Source organism: Danio rerio, chromosome 2, assembly GCF_052040795.2.
Source record: "Danio rerio strain M-AB ecotype USA chromosome 2, GRCz13ab, whole genome shotgun sequence".
In the NCBI taxonomy this organism is placed as follows: domain Eukaryota; kingdom Metazoa; phylum Chordata; class Actinopteri; order Cypriniformes; family Danionidae; genus Danio; species Danio rerio.
Genome location: NC_141022.1, coordinates 6050001 through 6067500, shown reverse-complemented (window position 1 = coordinate 6067500; position 17500 = coordinate 6050001). Strand labels below are relative to the sequence as shown.

Here is a 17500-nt window from a genome sequence, read left to right as displayed (position 1 = left end):
CAACTTATCCAGCAAGTTTTTTACGCAGCGGATGCCCTTCCAGCCGCAACCCATCTCTGGGAAACATCCACACACATACTCCGGACAATTTAGCCAACCCAATTTACCTGTACCGCATGTCTTTGGACTGTGGGGGAAACCGGAGCACCCGGAGGAAACCAACGCAAAGGCAGGGAGAACATGCAAACTCCAAACAGAAACGCCAACTGAGCCGAGGTTCGAACCAGCGACCCAGCGACCTTCTTGCTGTGAGGCGACAGCACTAACTACTGCGCCGTGAAATATCATGTTCATTCATTTTCTTTTTTAGTCCCTTTATTAATCTGAGGTCGCCACAGCGGAATGAACCGCCAACTTATCCAGCATATTATGAAAATGAATGAATGACAGATTGAGCTATACCAGTAGCACAGATCATCAGCGGTCCCTTACTGTTGACTCCAACTTAGACTATATATAACGCTTTAAACGATTACTATAAATGTAAATAAAATTATACACTTCTTCAAACTTTTTTAAAATCAAAATATTTTGGAGGTTTAATTCAAAAGCATAAATAAACAAAGAAATATACCTAAATGGTCCACATTGGTAGCTTAAAGGTGCATACTAGCATTACAGGTAACATGAGTTACGTAATAATATTAAGGTTGCAACATAGCCTCATTCTGAAAATGTAGCCCTATATATGTAACCCCACCGGTTCTACACCACCCAACTCACTTCGAGCTGGGATCGAACTAGCGACCTTCCGCATGGGAGTCAGTTGCTCTACCAGGGAGGCTAAAGACCATGGCCTCTGGCGTTTGTCGCTAGAGCACCATTAGAGGTCAAAGGAGTGAGGTTTACCTGCACAGCACACACTAGCTGGCCTCCGTTACACTCACCCCCCTAAACCTCACTCCCATCCGGGTCATGGCACCAATGTAACCCCACCAGTCCTACACCACCCAACTCGCTCCGAGCTGGGATCAAACTGGCGACCTTCCGCATGGGAGTCGGTTGCTCTAACAAGGAGGCTAAAGACCATGGCCTCTAGCGTCTGCTGTTGCATATACATTCCTGGAGAGCATGAATTATGTAGCCAGAGGAACGTATGGCTGCATTTAGTTTTTAAAACCAATGCTATGGACGGCTTTTTCCACAGTTACCAGTTTGTCTAGTAGCTTGCCGCATATACCTCGGAGGATACGAAACAGTTGACCGGGACGATGGGGTTTGAGTCTGATGAAGTACGGTTCCAGAAAGCTTGTAAGACAAAAAACAAAAGCCAAACAATAAAAAAAACAAGTAAATAACAGGGTGAGAATGTGGTAAAATCTGTGGCAAGAATCAGGCGAGGGCTTTTTGTTCTGGATCGGTTTAAAAACACTGCGGTTGGGTTTAGGGAAGACGGTGAGCGCTGGTCAATCGGCAGGGCCAGACGGAATCTGCGGACGTTTTTTGCTATTTCTACGAAGAATTTTGATAAAAATCTGCGGATTTCTGCGGAATTATGCGGGAGTATCCAGCGGAATATCATAACTAAAACCTGAATACATTAAATAAAAAAGCAATAAATTAATGAATAAAAACTGAATAAATTACACATTTACACATTTACTCAAGTAAATAAACAGAATTGATGATGGGCTAAAAGTCTGCAGAAATGTGCGTAATTCTGCGGAAAATCTGCAGAATTCTGCGCGCGCAGATTCTGTGTGGACCTATCAATTGGTGCTTTTAAAACACTATTGGTTAGGTTTAGAAAAGGGGATGGGTGGGGGGATCGGTCGGTCAATCTGTTGACAATGGTCTCTGGTGGATTTACACGAGAAGAGCAGGCGAATGGCACTCGCGAGAGAACTTTATACACAGTGGCCTCTGGTGGATTCGCTCCTAGGATGATTTGGCTCTTTCCAGAAATGTATTTAGGGGTATGTATTCAGAATGAGGGCGAGGCAGTGGCGCAGTAGTGCTGTTGCCTCACAGCAAGAAGGTCGCTGGGTCGCTGGCTCAGTTGGCATTTCTGTGTGGAGTTTGTATGTTCTCCCTGCGTTCGTGTGGGTTTCCTCCGGGTGCTCCGGTTTCCCCCACAATCCAAAGACATGCGGTACAGGTGAATTGGGTAGGCTAAATTGTCCGTAGTGTATGAGTGTGTGTGTGAATGTGTGTGTGGATGTTTCCCAGGGATGGGTTGCAGCTGGAAGGGCATCCGCTGCGTAAAAACTTGCTGGATAAGTTGGCGTTTCATTCCGCTGTGGCGACCCCGGATTAATAAAGGGACTAATCTATGAAAATAATCAGAATGAGCCTGGGTTGCACTTTTCTAAGTAACAAGTATAGTAACGCATTACTTTTAAAAAAGCATGTAATATTTAAGTTACTTTTTAAAAAATAAAATGTGAATTACTTTTTAGTTTAATTAATAAGCTTTTAAAAATAGAAATTGCTGAATTAAAATGAATGCATTAGAAATTAAATAAGCAGTGCAGAGTTAATTGAAGAGCTCCTCTATTAAAAAATAATTAAAACTGCAAGAGATCAAGTCTCAGTCAGGGTAAGAAAAAGTAACTGCAAAAAAGCGTAATACATTACTTTTTTGGAAAGTAACTTAATATTGAAATACATTACTTTCAAACGTTCCACAACACCACATACTAGTACTTCAAAAATATATTAGTCTGCCTCTTGGTGTTTTTAGGAACTAACAACTACCCTTGAGGTACCAATATAGACCCTTTATGTATAAATGTGCACTTTTGAATACTGCCCCAGTGACAGCTCTCACACCTTTATTTCTGAGAGTCATTCAGACTTAACTTGGCTGCCAGGGAAAGTCATTTGGGTGGGGCAGAAATGTGCATGTCAGATATGCAGGATTGTACTGGTTAAAAAAGATGATGACAGTTAGGAGGAAAGTTGCACACTTTGATGCAAGAAACCAGCCCGCCTCTCTATTTATCAGTTGTCTGCTCTTGCTATTTCCTGGCTGAGAGAAAGGCATCTGTGTGGTCTTTAAAAGTAGGCCACTACTGTGCACAAAGCTAAATGGCTGTGAGGCCTAATTAATTGTCATTGTTTACTAAACTCAAACAATGGAACATTGGCACCATCCCTTTGCCAAATTCTTTTAAAATGATTGGACAATTAAAATGAGAAAGGGTTGCCAGATTAACCTCACATGGGGTTAGTGAAAGAAAACATTTGTAACTTGGATCATTTTGAGTAACCTAGAAAAACCTAGAAAAAAATAGTAATTTATAGTTACTATATACTACTTTTTAAAGTTACTATAGCAGCTAATAGTTACTAGTTCTATTCAATTGTGATCGCTGGGGTAATTACATTATATTAAAGACACAACATAGCTTGTGCTTATGCTTTCTGGGCCATTTACAGCACTAACATACATAAAAAAAAAATCTACGAATAGACTTTGGTCTATTGGTGTGTGTGCACCATTGCATGCAAAGTTTTTATATTTATAACCACCTCAGAGGATATTGGGGGTCGCGAGCCACTGGCATTGTTATTCTGGGAGTCGCGAGCTGAAAAGTTTGAGAACCCTTGCTCTAGACCATTTTTAAATGATTAAATTACTGCTGCACATTTTTAAAACATTTTAATGGGACAAAATTATAGATTTTTTATGCCCAAAATATTTAGAATATTAAGTAGATAATGTTCTATCAAGATATGTTGTACATTAAATGTATAATATATAGAGGTTATTTTCTCAAAGAACCAAAGAATTCCTGTTTTTTAAATAATGGTATCTCGACCAAATATTATCCTATCCTCACAAACCATACACCAATGGAAAGTGTATTTATTCAGCTTGACCTGGTTTTGTGGTCTCAGGTCACAAATAAGTTACTCTGCAAAAACAATTTCAAAATCTCAATAATATTTAGGTCTGGACACTGTGCAGACCATGAAACATGTTCATCTTCACTTTCATGTTCATCAAACCACTCTGTCACCAGTCTTGCTTTGTGTAATGGTGCAATATCATCCTGATGCACGGCACCACCTTCAGGATACAATGTTTGCACCATTAGTCCTCCAGAATGCTTCAGATGACACTTTTGACTGGTTTTGTGGTCCGAGGTCACAAATAACTTACAGTGTTGGTAAGTTACTTCAAAAAAGTAATGAATTACACATTAAAATTGAATTGAATTGCTTCTTTAATAATGTTTTTGGGAAGTAATTTAATTATTCATTGTGCAATTTAATTATTTGACTCAACACTATTTAACATCCCTATCAGTTTTAATTAATAGGCCACAGGTGTCAAACTCAGTTCCAAAAGGGCCGCAGCTCTGCACAGTTTAGTTCCAACCCTAATTAAACACACCTGATCAAACTAATTGAGTCCTTCAGGCTTGTTTGAAACCTACAGGTAAGTGTGTTGGAGCAGGGTTGGAACTAAACTGTGCAGGGCTTCGGCCCTCCAGGAATTGAGTTTGACACCCCTGTAATAGGCAATAGAAAGTAAAATCTTTTAACTCTTTAAAGTTAAGTCAAACGTTAAGCCTTTTAGCTTCATTTTATGAAGCATTATTTTCGTTTTAATAAATGTCACCTTTTTAGATCACATTTCTGCCACAAATATGCCAAATTACGTCACACAACCAGACAACACTATATCAAACTGTAAATAGCAGAGAACGATGATTGGAAGTTGCCTGCTTAAGTCCTGGATAAGAGGATTTGAGGCCACTATAGAGCTGCTCGGTTAAAGACTGGCAGTGTTGCCAAATCTCATCAGACAATCTAAATATTCCCGTACACTGACATACTTCTCTAATGGTTACAGAAATTCCAGAAAAGCCTTCATGAACCTGTAATGAAGATGATCTTTGATACAAAGCGGCGCCACTTGAGTTTCTACAGCTGTATTTTTGTTTGGAGAATACAAAGTGAGCAGATGGGCTACCTGACAACTTGGTTTTTGGTCATCTGAACTGTGTGCTCTGCGTTAAAACATGGAGCAGGATGGTGTTTCACCATTACAGCACTTTGTTGTGGCGAAGAAGACAATCAGTGCTTTGTTTCACCAGCTGCTGGAGTTTGTTAAAGAGGGATCCGATTTTGTGGAAGGTAAGGTAGACTGTTTACATGTGATTTGTTTATTGTTGATACATATACTGCTCTTTAGTTGGTTAGATAAATACATTATCAGCAGAGGTGTATGCAGACTTTTAAAGTCCATATGGAATCAAAATCTACAATGTTTATTTTGCTTACGCATATAATTATCATGAAAAGCGTTATACAAATAAACTTGACTTGAATTAGATTGAATATTGGGTAATACCTGCAAAGTTAATCCGCTGTTTGTTTTGGTAATCTTTAATTAAAATCTAAAATTAGCTCCCTCCAACCGTTAGTTTGCTGCAAGTGAAAAAAGACAGGAGAAGCACCAAAATAAAACCCCTGCTCTCTACTAAATATTCAGTTTGAGTTGGAAATACATCATCATACTGAAATAAATCATGAAACATCCGGTTCATGCCAGAGTGAATTTTGTTGACGAAAAATTTTCACGATGAACTAAATTCTAACAACGAAAACTAGACAAAAAACTAAATAAAAATTAAGTGATCATGATGACAACTGTAATAAAATATACTCACATTTTCGTTGACTAATAAAAAGGAGATGAGTGCAATCGATGGATGTATTTTGGTAAATATTTAATCAGAATTATTTATTATTTATTTAATTATATTTAATCAGAATCTTGGTGTGTCATGCGAATTTTAAATATGTCTTATTTTATGTGATAATAGTCCTTTTTATTATTTTCCTTTCTAATGCAACTTTAATGAGTAATAATGAGTTTATTGTTAATAATGATACATTAAAAACACACATTTGTAAAAACTTTATAAATGTAACACAAGAAAAGAACAGAAGTTCTTCACAGCAGTGTCGGGTAATTTACTTCAAAAGTCTAATAGATTTTAATAAATTGTTTTGAAAAGTAATTTAATTATTCAATAAATAATTTAATTACTTGACTCAATTCTACTTAACATCCCTATCTTAATTAATAGACAATAGAAAGTAACATCTTTTATTCTATAAATTTAAGTCAAACATGGCCTTTTAGTTTAATTAAAAAAAATGTAATAAGTAAAACATTAATGACCCGTTTCTACTGAGTGGTACGGTACGGTACGGGTCATCTTTATCAGGCTTGCATTTCATTGCCAATCTTAAGCCAATTTTAATCGTTTGTTTTGGTTCAATTTGGAATTTTCCCAACCAATGCAGAGCCCAGGGGACCAGAGTGAGTGCTCTGACTTGCCCTGCGTGATTAGGGGGCCCCGCGTTGTCGCGATTTTCAATGATTGAAAATCCGGCAACCGCAATAATCAAACTCTTGGGAACAACTGTGGTCAGAACCAAAGTTCACAGGTCTGTGTTCTCTGAACACCTCTCAAGCGGTGGACTACTTCATTATGATTGCTTGCCGCCGAACCGCTACATAGCTCATACTATAAAGTTAACTTGATTTCAGCTCACCTCGACGCTCACACCGGAGAAGACGTGCCCCGCTGTTTCTCACCGACGGTTCTCATTGAAAATGAATGACTTCTGGCTACTTTGACGCTCTCGCCGCTTTCGGTTTGTGATCACTCCTCAGTTCAAGAGTTCACACTTAGCTGATAATCAATAAAGCGTATTTGGCATGCTGTCCCGGGAGAGAGCCCTGAGTTCGTAATATCCTCGAGCCCGGGGCTCCCTCCCGTTAGAAGGGCGAGAGGGGAATTCGAGGTCAGGTAGGTCTCGAGAACTCCCCTGCTTGTCACCGTGAGAAGTGTAAACTCAGGTTGTATTGGGTGATAATTTGTTTTAGTCGATTGGCTATGGTTTATGTTTTTGGACGGTGGGAGGAAACCGGGGAACCCGGGGAAAACCCAAGTGAACACGGGGAGAACATGCAAACTCCACACAGAAACACCAACCAGCCCGATGGGTTGGACTAGCGGTGTCCTTGCTGTGAGGCAACAGTGCTAGCCACTGGGCCACCGTGTCGCCCGATCAGAAAAAGTGGGAGGATGTAGGGGTGGAAAGGGGGGAGCTTCAAGACGAAGATAACTGGAGTGGAAAACTCAGGTTATTTATAATGCTTCCGTAATCATCTAATAGGGCTGATTACGGAGCTAACAAGGAGCCAGCCATGTTGATTATAAGCTCGTGATCCTCTCGAAATTAGTTTATGAATAAACCACACTTTGTGAAGGCTTCCCCGCGTTGTCGCTCCACCCCGCCTCCCTTCCCCGCTCCTCAATTTGTGATCGCTTCCCCGTGTTGTCTCTCACCCCCCCCCCCCTTCTTTAGGGGGCCTCGTCAATGATCCCTGCAGGGGGGCCTCCGCATTTTGCGCTACGCCACTGGTGCTAGGTACCCTTCTGAAAGGTGACCCAAAAAGTGGTAAGGTACGGTTCACTTTTTGGTACCTTTGCAAGTGGAAACAGCCATAAAAGCATATCAAACCGTACTGTACCACTCAGTGGAAACAGGCCATAAATGTATAAAAATGTGAAATATTTCAAAAAAATTACACCATAGTTCATACATACCACATATTGCTATTCATTTCTTGCTCAGTTAATTTTTAAGCATGTCCAATTGTTTTAATAAATGTAACCTTTTAAAATAAAATAAAAAAAAAACATACAATGGAACAGCCTGGTTTTAGACAACAATAATTCATTATTATGGTGTAGAGCTTCATTTTGCAGCCAATACAGCATCAGTTTGTCGTAGGAATGACAGATAAAAGTCCTGCACAGAGGCCAGAGAGCTTTTGAGCCATTCTTCTTGCAGAATAGTGGCCAGGTAATGTTTCCTGACTCGCTCCAAAACACCCCAAAAGTGGCTCAATAATATTTAGGTCTGGGCACTGTGCAGGCCATGGGAGATGTTCAACTTCACTTTCATGTTCATCAAACCACTCTGACACCAGTCTTACTGTGTCTATTAGTGCATCATCATCCTGATACATGGCACTACTTTCAGGTTACAATGTTTGCACAATTGTGTGCACATGGTCTTTCAGAAAGGTTCGGTAGTCCTTGGCAGTGATGTGTCCACAAGTGTTGGGCCTAGGGAATGCCATGATATTGCAGCCCAAACCATCGCTGATCCACCCCCATGCTTCACTTTAGGCGTGCAACAGTCTGAGTGGTACGCTTATTTGGGGCTTTTCCACACCGTAACTCTCCCGGATGTAGAAAAGACAGTAAAGGTGGACTCATCAGAGAATAATACGTGTTTCACATTGTCCACAGTCCAAGATTTTCACTACTGGCACCATTGTATCGACATTTGGCATTGACAAGGGTAGCCAAAGGATTGGCTATATATATGTACAATTACTCTGGTTACTTGAATTGATTTATACTGAACCGTTGAATTTATTTACAGTTTTTAAGGCAAGAGAAAGTAGCTGTGTAGAAGCCTCTCGGTATTTTGCCCAAAATGAAAAAGAAAATAATTTGAGGAATGTTGGTTCCTCTTGGAGATATTGAATGTTGGAGATATTTATCAAAATTCCTGCTATTATGTTCCAACCTGACAGAAAGTCATAATACCTTAGTAGAACCACAGGATGAGTGAAAGATGACAGAACTTGTGTGAATTATCCCTTTAATAAAAAGACCTCATCCAGAGAGAGCATTACTTCAGAGTGAGCCAAAAGTTCACCAGAATGATGATCCTGAACTCAAAGCCAAGGCAATGCAGGGTTGCTCATCTTTGGAGAAACTGAAAACGTCTGTCCACCGAGAGTCCCTGTCCAACCTGACAGAGCATGTTAAGATCTGCAGAGGAGAATGTCAGAAAACCCCCAGATTCCCAACTGCAAAACCCACTGGATCGTACACACACTTGTACAGCTATAATCTTTATGGGGACTTCTTTCAGACTATATTCTTTCCCCCTATCCAAACCCTACCCCTAAACCCAACACTCTTTGTAAACAATTAGCATTTTTACATTTTCAAAAGAGTTCATTTTGTGTAAATAATAAGTTGTTTTCCTCATGGGTACCAAAACAATGTCCTTATGAGGTCAGAATTGACTAGTTTTGCTATACTTCTGGGAACATTTGGTCCCCAAAACATAAGAAATACAAGGTACATACACACACACACTCATTCATACATTTAATACTTGAATTAGGTGCTTGACTTACAGACACAGGCAGTGTTTAAATTTTGTTTAATTAGCTTTAGTTTTGGCTCGGGAATAGGTCTCTCACTGTAGTTTATGCCTATGAGCCAAAGACCAGTGCAGAGTACCCAACCTTTTTGGAGTCCTTGGGATGGGTGCAGGAAGGTGCTCCGACTGGGGACTCCTTTGTTCTACTGGGGCACTTTAACGCCCATGTGATTCGGAGGAACGTCCTCTCTGATCTGAATCCAAGTGGTATCTGTTGTTGGACATCTGTGCTAGTCACAGTTTATCCATAACAAACAGCATGTTTTGAGCATTAGGGTGTCAATCAGTGCACATGACACAAGGACACCCTAGACTAGAGTTTGATGATTGACTTTGTGGTATTTTTGTCTTTGACTGTATGTCTTGGAAACTCGGGTAAAGAGAGGGGCAGAGCTGCTAACCAATCATCACCTGATGATTAGTTGGATCCACTGGCAGAGTCCGGAGAGACCTGGCAGGTCCAAACATATTGTGAGGGTCCTCTGGAAACGTCTGACTGAACCATGTCAGAGGGGTTTTCAACTCTCACCTCCAGAAGAACTTTGACTAGATCCTGAGGGAGGCTCAAGACATTGAGACCAAGTGGACTTCAATGTTGACACAACCGTGAGGAGCTGTGGCTGTAAGATTAGTGTGATTTCACCAAGAAGGACATGATCCTGGATCAACAACTAATGTGATCCTGGAACAACATTCTAGTCAGTCAGTCTAGTCATATCAGTAAGAGATAAGTTAACAGTTTAAGCTTACAGTTAGGGTTATGCAGTTCTACGTGATTATTGTCAAATTATTATTACTCTCTGGCTTGGGGAATAATTTACATTAGGGTTGGTTTCAGGGGTAGGGATTAGGTATGGATGACCTGGCAGAACAAAGTCTCCAATGTCGAAGTTCTGACTCAAGCCAGCCTACCTAGGATGTACACTATAATCCGACAACGTCGCCTGTGCTGGCTTGGCCATGTACGCTGCATGGAGAATGAGAGTATCCCAAAGGAAATCCTCTATGGAGAACTCTCAACCGGGAAGAGAATCACAGGGCGCTGTGAAGAGAGACATGAAAGCCCTCAACATAAACACACAGTTCTGGGAAGACCTCACAGCAGACTGCCCAAAGTGGAGGTGCATCCTGACCAAACAGCTCAAGTCAGGTGAAAAGAACTTGATGTGTGAATCAAAGGACAAGTGAGTTTGTATATCGCTGTGACTTCTGCGGCAAAGAATGCCTCTCCTGTATTTACCTCTTCACCAACAATGTTGTCTCCCTGCCTCAAGAATTAGGATACATCATCCATGGTCAACACTGACCGACAGAAGCCTACAAGTTACAGCTTCCAACAAAAATTATGGTGCAGGATCAACATAGATCTCAAACCAGGATCGCATTGTACTTGGTAAAATCACACCCACCATGGCTGTAAGGCCTGTGGTGCCTGTCGTGGCGGCAATCCAGTAACCCGGTGGTGGACACAGGAAGTAATGAATTCCATCAAGCAGAGGAAGGAGTGCTACCAGGCTAGGTTGGCTTTTAGGACTCCCGAGGCAGCTGATGGGTACTGACAGGCCAAGTGTGCTGCAGTTTGGGTGGTTGCAGAATCAAAAACTCAGGCTTGGGAAGAATTCGGGAAAACCATGGAGGAAGACTACTGGTCTGCCTCAAAGAGATTCTGGCACGGAATTTTCCAGCACACAGGAGGGGGAAGCAGTTCCACATTGACACCGTTAACAGCAGAAGTGAGGAGCTGTTAACCTTGACTGGGGATGATCCCGGTCGGTGGAAGAATATTTTGAGGATCTCCTCAACCACCCTGATATGTCTTCCATTAAAGAAGCAAAGACCGGGGATGCAGGGATGGATTAACTTATCACCTTAGCTGAGGTCAGTAAGGTAGTTTGCAAGCTCTGTAGTGGCAAAGCAGCGGCGATGGTTGAGGAACACCCTGTGTACCTCAGGTCTCTGGATGTTGTGTGGCTGTCCTGGCTGACACGTCTCTCCAATCTCGCATGGAGATCACATCGTGTGTGGTGTTGTATCTTTACATCCTTAAGCGTGTGTGTGCTTTTGCTCTTTAGCCTGTGATGATGTTTTATATGCTGTACCGTAGGTTATGTGTGTTTTTACAGACACGTGGAGGAGTGAAGACCTGGATAATGTTGCTGAGGAGGATCAGTGTCTGCAGATCCAGACCTGCTTCAGGAAACTCACCGTCATCAAAGACGTGCTGGACCGCAGACATATGAAGGTGGCTTTTTTTGGCAGGTAAAACTACACTGAAGACTGACCTACATTTGCTGGTATGTCTCTCTTTCTGTCTGTCTACACCCAGCGGGCACATTGAGTTAAGAAGAAAACCAACTAACACATCAAAAATGCTATTCGTTTGTTGACTACCTTAATGTCAAGATGATCTATCTATCTATCTATCTATCTATCTATCTATCTGTCTGTCTGTCTGTCTGTCTGTCTGTCTGTCTGTCTGTCTGTCTGTCTGTCTGTCTGTCTGTCTGTCCGTCCGTCCGTCCGTCCGTCCGTCCGTCCGTCCGTCCGTCCGTCCGTCCGTCCGTCCGTCCGTCCGTCCGTCCGTCCGTCCGTCCGTCCGTCTGTCCGTCTATCTATCTATCTGTCTGTCTGTCTATCTGTATGTCTGTCTGTCTATCATCTATCTATCTATCTATCTATCTATCTATCTATCTATCTATCTATCTATCTATCTGTCTGTCTGTCTGTCTGTCTGTCTGTCTGTCTATCATCTATCTATCTATCTATCTATCTATCTATCTATCTATCTATCTGTCTGTCTGTCTGTCTGTCTGTCTGTCTGTCTGTCTGTCTGTCTGTCCACCCATCTATCTATCTATCTATCTATCTATCTATCTATCTATCTATCTATCTATCTATCTATCTGTCTGTCTGTCTGTCTGTCTGTCTGTCTGTCTGTCTGTCCACCTATCTATCTATCTATCTATCTATCTATCTATCTATCTATCTATCTATCTATCTATCTATCTATCTATCTGTCTGTCTGTCTGTCTGTCTGTCTGTCTGTCTGTCTATCATCTATCTATCTATCTATCTATCTATCTATCTATCTATCTATCTATCTATCTATCTATCTATCTATCTATCTGTCTGTCTGTCTGTCTGTCTGTCTGTCTGTCTGTCTGTCCACCCATCTATCTATCTATCTATCTATCTATCTATCTATCTATCTATCTATCTATCTATCTATCTATCTATCTATCTATCTATCTATCTATCTATCTATCTGTCTGTCTGTCTGTCTGTCTGTCTGTCTGTCTGTCTGTCTGTCTGTCTGTCTGTCTGTCTGTCTGTCTGTCTGTCCACCTATCTATCTATCTATCTATCTATCTATCTATCTATCTATCTATCTATCTATCTATCTATCTATCTATCTGTCTGTCTGTCTGTCTGTCTGTCTGTCTGTCTGTCTGTCCACCCATCTATCTATCTATCTATCTATCTATCTATCTATCTATCTATCTATCTATCTATCTATCTATCTATCTATCTATCTATCTGTCTGTCTGTCTGTCTGTCTGTCTGTCTGTCTGTCTGTCTGTCTGTCTGTCTGTCCACCTATCTATCTATCTATCTATCTATCTATCTATCTATCTATCTATCTATCTATCTATCTATCTATCTATCTATCTATCTATCTATCTATCTGTCTGTCTGTCTGTCTGTCCACCCATCTATCTATCTATCTATCTATCTATCTATCTATCTATCTATCTATCTATCTATCTATCTATCTATCTATCTGTCTGTCTGTCTGTCTGTCTGTCTGTCTGTCTGTCTGTCTGTCTGTCTGTCCACCTATCTATCTATCTATCTATCTATCTATCTATCTATCTATCTATCTATCTATCTATCTATCTATCTATCTATCTATCTATCTATCTATCTATCTATCTATCTATCTATCTATCTGTCTGTCTGTCTGTCTGTCTGTCTGTCCACCTATCTATCTATCTATCTATCTATCTATCTATCTATCTATCTATCTATCTATCTATCTATCTATCTATCTATCTATCTATCTATCTATCTATCTATCTATCTATCTATCTATCTGTCTGTCTGTCTGTCTGTCTGTCCACCTATCTATCTATCTATCTATCTATCTATCTATCTATCTATCTATCTATCTATCTATCTATCTATCTATCTATCTATCTATCTGTCTGTCTGTCTGTCTGTCTGTCTGTCTGTCTGTCTGTCTGTCCACCTATCTATCTATCTATCTATCTATCTATCTATCTATCTATCTATCTATCTATCTATCTATCTATCTATCTATCTATCTATCTCTGTCTACCTATCTACCAGTCTGTCTATCAATCTGTCTGTCTGTCCACCTATCTATCTATCTATCTATCTATCTATCTATCTATCTATCTATCTATCTATCTATCTGTCTGTCTGTCTGTCTGTCTGTCTGTCTGTCTGTCTGTCCGTCCGTCCGTCCGTCCGTCCGTCCGTCCGTCCGTCCGTCCGTCCGTCCGTCCATCCATCCATCCATCCATCCATCTATCTATCTATCTATCCGTCCAACCATCCATCCATTTGTCTTTGTTAAAATGAGATCCAAAGGCACTCATGAATTACACACATTATTTTCTACATAAAAGGGAATGTCCAATTCAAAACCTTTTTTCTAATTTTGGCTTTGAATATTTTTGCTAAACAGATCATTTGTTACAATTTGTCTTGTTTCTTAGGACCAGTAATGGAAAGAGTACTATAATCAATGCCATGCTGAGGGAGCGGGTTCTGCCCAGTGGAATCGGCCACACCACTAACTGCTTTCTGAGTGTGGAGGGCACAGATGGAGAACAAGCCTACCTGACCACTGAAGACTCGGAGGAGAGGAAGGGTATTGAGGTAAGACTCAAACAGTACGAAAAAAGAAGTTGAAAAATGAATTACAAGTCATTTACAGTTTTTCTCAATTGCTTTGGCACATTTTTCAACAGTCTTAACATTGTCTAAACCCTGAGTGCAAATCTCAGAATACTGTGTGTCTCTCCTGTTGAAGACAGTCAATCATCTGGCTCACGCTCTGCATATGAACAGGAACCAGGACTCAGGCTGTCTGGTTCGAGTGTTTTGGCCTAAAACCAAGTGTGTCCTGCTGAGAGATGACCTGGTCTTGATGGACAGGTATGAACACCTTCACGCACGAGTCGCACGACTTTAGGGCTGTCAAAGCTGAACTTATTTCAATTGTAACAACTACTCTTTTTTTTGAAGCTACATTAAAGAAATTGAGAGACCACAAAACAACTTTCAGAGATTCATGTGTATTTAGAATAAATGTATATGACAACAGGTATGAATAATTATTGTTATACACTGGGGATATGAAATGATCAGCAGTCAACTCATTAATGATCACTTTTCGACAGAAATAAACATTTGATAAGTGTCTTTCTCATTGAATCCAGTATTTATAGCAAGCAAAAAAGATACCATCAGTCCTTAAGTGGATCACATGAAAGATCAATTTCAGCAAACAGTTCATCAATGGTTGACCACGGAATCAGTAGGAAAGTGGATGGAAAAAGTCTGCGGATATGAGGATGGATTGTCCAGGTCCTGTTTTGATGACTTAAAGTGTATACCAAAAACCCTATCTGAGGTATAAGAACAAAAAGGTTCCTCAAATAAGGGCATCAACAAACAACAGCGCAGTGAAGAAGCCTTTCCATGTGCTAGGCATCATACTTCCTGCCTACTGCTTCTTCTCTACCTCCTTTTAAGCAGATTGGAGACTTTCTACCTAGATCGCCCTCTAATGGGTGAGATAGCTACTACAGGTAGAATATTCAAATAGTAACAGGAAAACTGTTACACAATGACACACACACACAAACAAACACACATGCATGCATGCACACAATTTCAATTCAATGCATTTCTATAGCGCTTTTACAATGTAGACTGTGTCAAAGCAGCTTATCATAGAAGTTCTTGTAAATTGAAATAGCGTTCGCTCAAAAAAAAAAAAAAACGAAATACGGCAATACGTACCTCCGGCCACATAAATAGTGGTATCCAGAAACGTCTGCGGGGCTATGTTTTCAGAATGGGCTTGGGTTGGTTTTATAGGACTTTACTTATGATTTTTATACTGTAGAGCAGTGGTTCTCAAACTGTGGTACGTGTACCACTAGTGGTACGCAGGCTTCCTTCTAGTGGTACGCGGAGGAATGAAATATGTCATGTACATGCTACACGCATTTCAAAATTTATCAAAAATGATGTATATAATATGTCATATATGACATATATCCTATATTTCTGATGTAATCTGCCACGTTTTTTTAACTGTGTAGAGTTGTAGCTGCTTTACTGGGCGTACTGCGCTACTGTATTTCAATACTTCTCATTTTGGTGGTACTTGGAGAGACTATTTTTTTCTGAGGTGGTACTTGATGAAAAACGTTTGAGAACCACTGCTGTAGAGAATGTATATTCTTTTCTCTTCCCTCAAACTTACACTTAAACCCAAGCATCACACAAAACATTCAGCAGCTTTACATTTCCAAAATACTTGTGAATGATTTATGAGCTTGTTTACTCCAGTATATGCCAATGCAGGCCCCCACAGTGAGGTACACAAGTGCATTTCTCATTTCCAAACAATTTTGCCTACTTCTACTACTTCTGTTGTGAAGAAAAAATACATACTTTTAACTTTTAAACATGTAACAGAAGAGTATGCAAGCTTTGGGACATACTACTTTATTTATGGCCCATTATAAAGCACACACACACACACACTGATTGATTTGTGAGTGCTGCATTAGAGGCATCCTGGGTGGTTAACAGCCTGTTTAGTTTATAGGAAAACCTAAGCACATGTTTCATTTATGATTCTGTTTGCTGAAACCAAAAAACCGCCTGACGTGAGATTAGCAGCGAAACATGATGTGTGGTTTTCTTCAAGTCTGAAAGACTCTCCTCACTTTGTAGTCCAGGAATAGACGTCACATCAGAGCTGGACAGCTGGATCGACAAGTTCTGTTTAGACGCTGATGTGTTTGTGCTTGTGGCGAACTCTGAGTCTACCATCATGAACACTGTGAGTTTACAAAACACTTCATTATTGTCTATACAGTTGAAGTCAGAATTATTAGCCCCCCCTGAATTATTAGCGCCCCTGTTTATTTTTTTCCCCCAATTTCTGTTTAATGGAGGGAAGATTGTTTCAGCACATTTCTAAGCATAATAGTTTTAAAAACTTATTTCTAATAACTGATTTATTTTATCTTGCACATGATGACAGTAAATATTTTACTTAACATTTTTCAAGACAATTCTATACAGCTCAAAGTGACATTTAAAGGCTTAACTAGGTTAATAAGGTGAACTGGGCAGGTGAGGGTAATTAGGCAAGTTATTGTAAAACAATGGTATGTTCTGTAGACTAAAATGGTTGTTCTGTAGTCTAAAATGGTGTTTAAAAAAAGTTTTCTTCTTCTCCAGAAGAAAAAAATATTATCAGATATATTGTTAAAATTTCCTTACTTTGTTAAAAATTATTTGGGAAATATTTAAAAAGAAAAGAACAAAAAATCAAAAGGGGGCTAATAATTCTGACTTCAGCTGTATATATTGCTGATCGTAAGTCGCTTGAGACTTTTATTATGTCACTTTGGACAAAAGCATCTGATAATTGCAAATGTAAAAGTATATCAAACTGAAAAATCATATCTAATGGTTTTAATGTAAAGTATTTTAATCTATTCGTTTTTTGAAACATCTCTTATTGAATTATAAAGTTGTTAATATTGTGTAATATATTTTACCTTTATTAATCTTTCCATGAAATAGCCCTGAATTGCAGATATGGCAATAAATAAACAAACAAACATACATACATTAAAAAAATGGTATCATATTTGTTAGTAGACAGTTTATTTATTTTTATTTTTTAATGTTTGTTATTGAATATTTAACTGTGTATGCTCATTGTGCAATGATGGAATGAATGTATTTATATGCCTTTGAAAACACTGCATACACAAAAAAAGTTTGTGTTTATATGCAAGTTTGTGTTTATATTAAAGTTTGTGTTTATATGCAAGTTTGTGTTTATATTAAAGTTTGTGTTTATATGCATTAATAATTGTTAACATTGTAAAGTGTAATTCTGAGCAAATAAACATCACATTTTAACCCAGTGTAACCCACTGGTCCTATTGCATGCAACCCAGTCTGAGCTAGGAATGAACCTGTGATTCTTTGCATG

At 39.6% G+C, this 17500-nt stretch overlaps 1 protein-coding gene and 1 long non-coding RNA gene across 31 annotated transcripts in view; one reads left to right on the top strand and one right to left on the bottom strand.

Moving 5' to 3' along the window:
* The window catches only part of mfn1a (mitofusin 1a), a 41168-nt gene that overhangs the window by 965 nt on the left and 22703 nt on the right, over positions 1-17500 (top strand). For 11 of the 28 annotated variants that reach the window (XR_015478192.1, XR_015478190.1, XR_015478191.1 and 8 more), the window contains exons 1-5: positions 4383-5088; positions 11346-11481; positions 13965-14127; positions 14282-14406; positions 16222-16330. Coding sequence is in view for 11 of the 28 variants with exons in the window: in XM_087240394.1 (XP_087096520.1) it covers positions 4974-5088; positions 11346-11481; positions 13965-14127; positions 14282-14406; positions 16222-16330 (648 nt within the window). In the remaining 17 variants the exon portion in view is untranslated. Of the gene's footprint in view, positions 1-4382; positions 5089-11345; positions 11482-13964; positions 14128-14281; positions 14407-16221; positions 16331-17500 lie in introns of those variants that run through there. The other 17 variants (XR_015478196.1, XR_015478194.1, XR_015478200.1 and 14 more) reach the window with 9 other exon arrangements.
* Positions 7899-14959, bottom strand: LOC141377737 (uncharacterized). Of its 3 annotated transcripts, none has more exons than XR_015478219.1 (4): positions 13562-14959; positions 12820-13203; positions 12392-12611; positions 7899-11654 (listed from the first exon to the last, which is right to left on the bottom strand). It is a non-coding gene; the product is annotated as an uncharacterized LOC141377737 (long non-coding RNA). The 3 variants fall into 3 exon arrangements; XR_015478218.1 differs by having other exon boundaries at positions 8611-11666; positions 12392-12743; positions 12932-13315; positions 13472-14959; XR_015478217.1 differs by having other exon boundaries at positions 9399-11654; positions 12392-12619.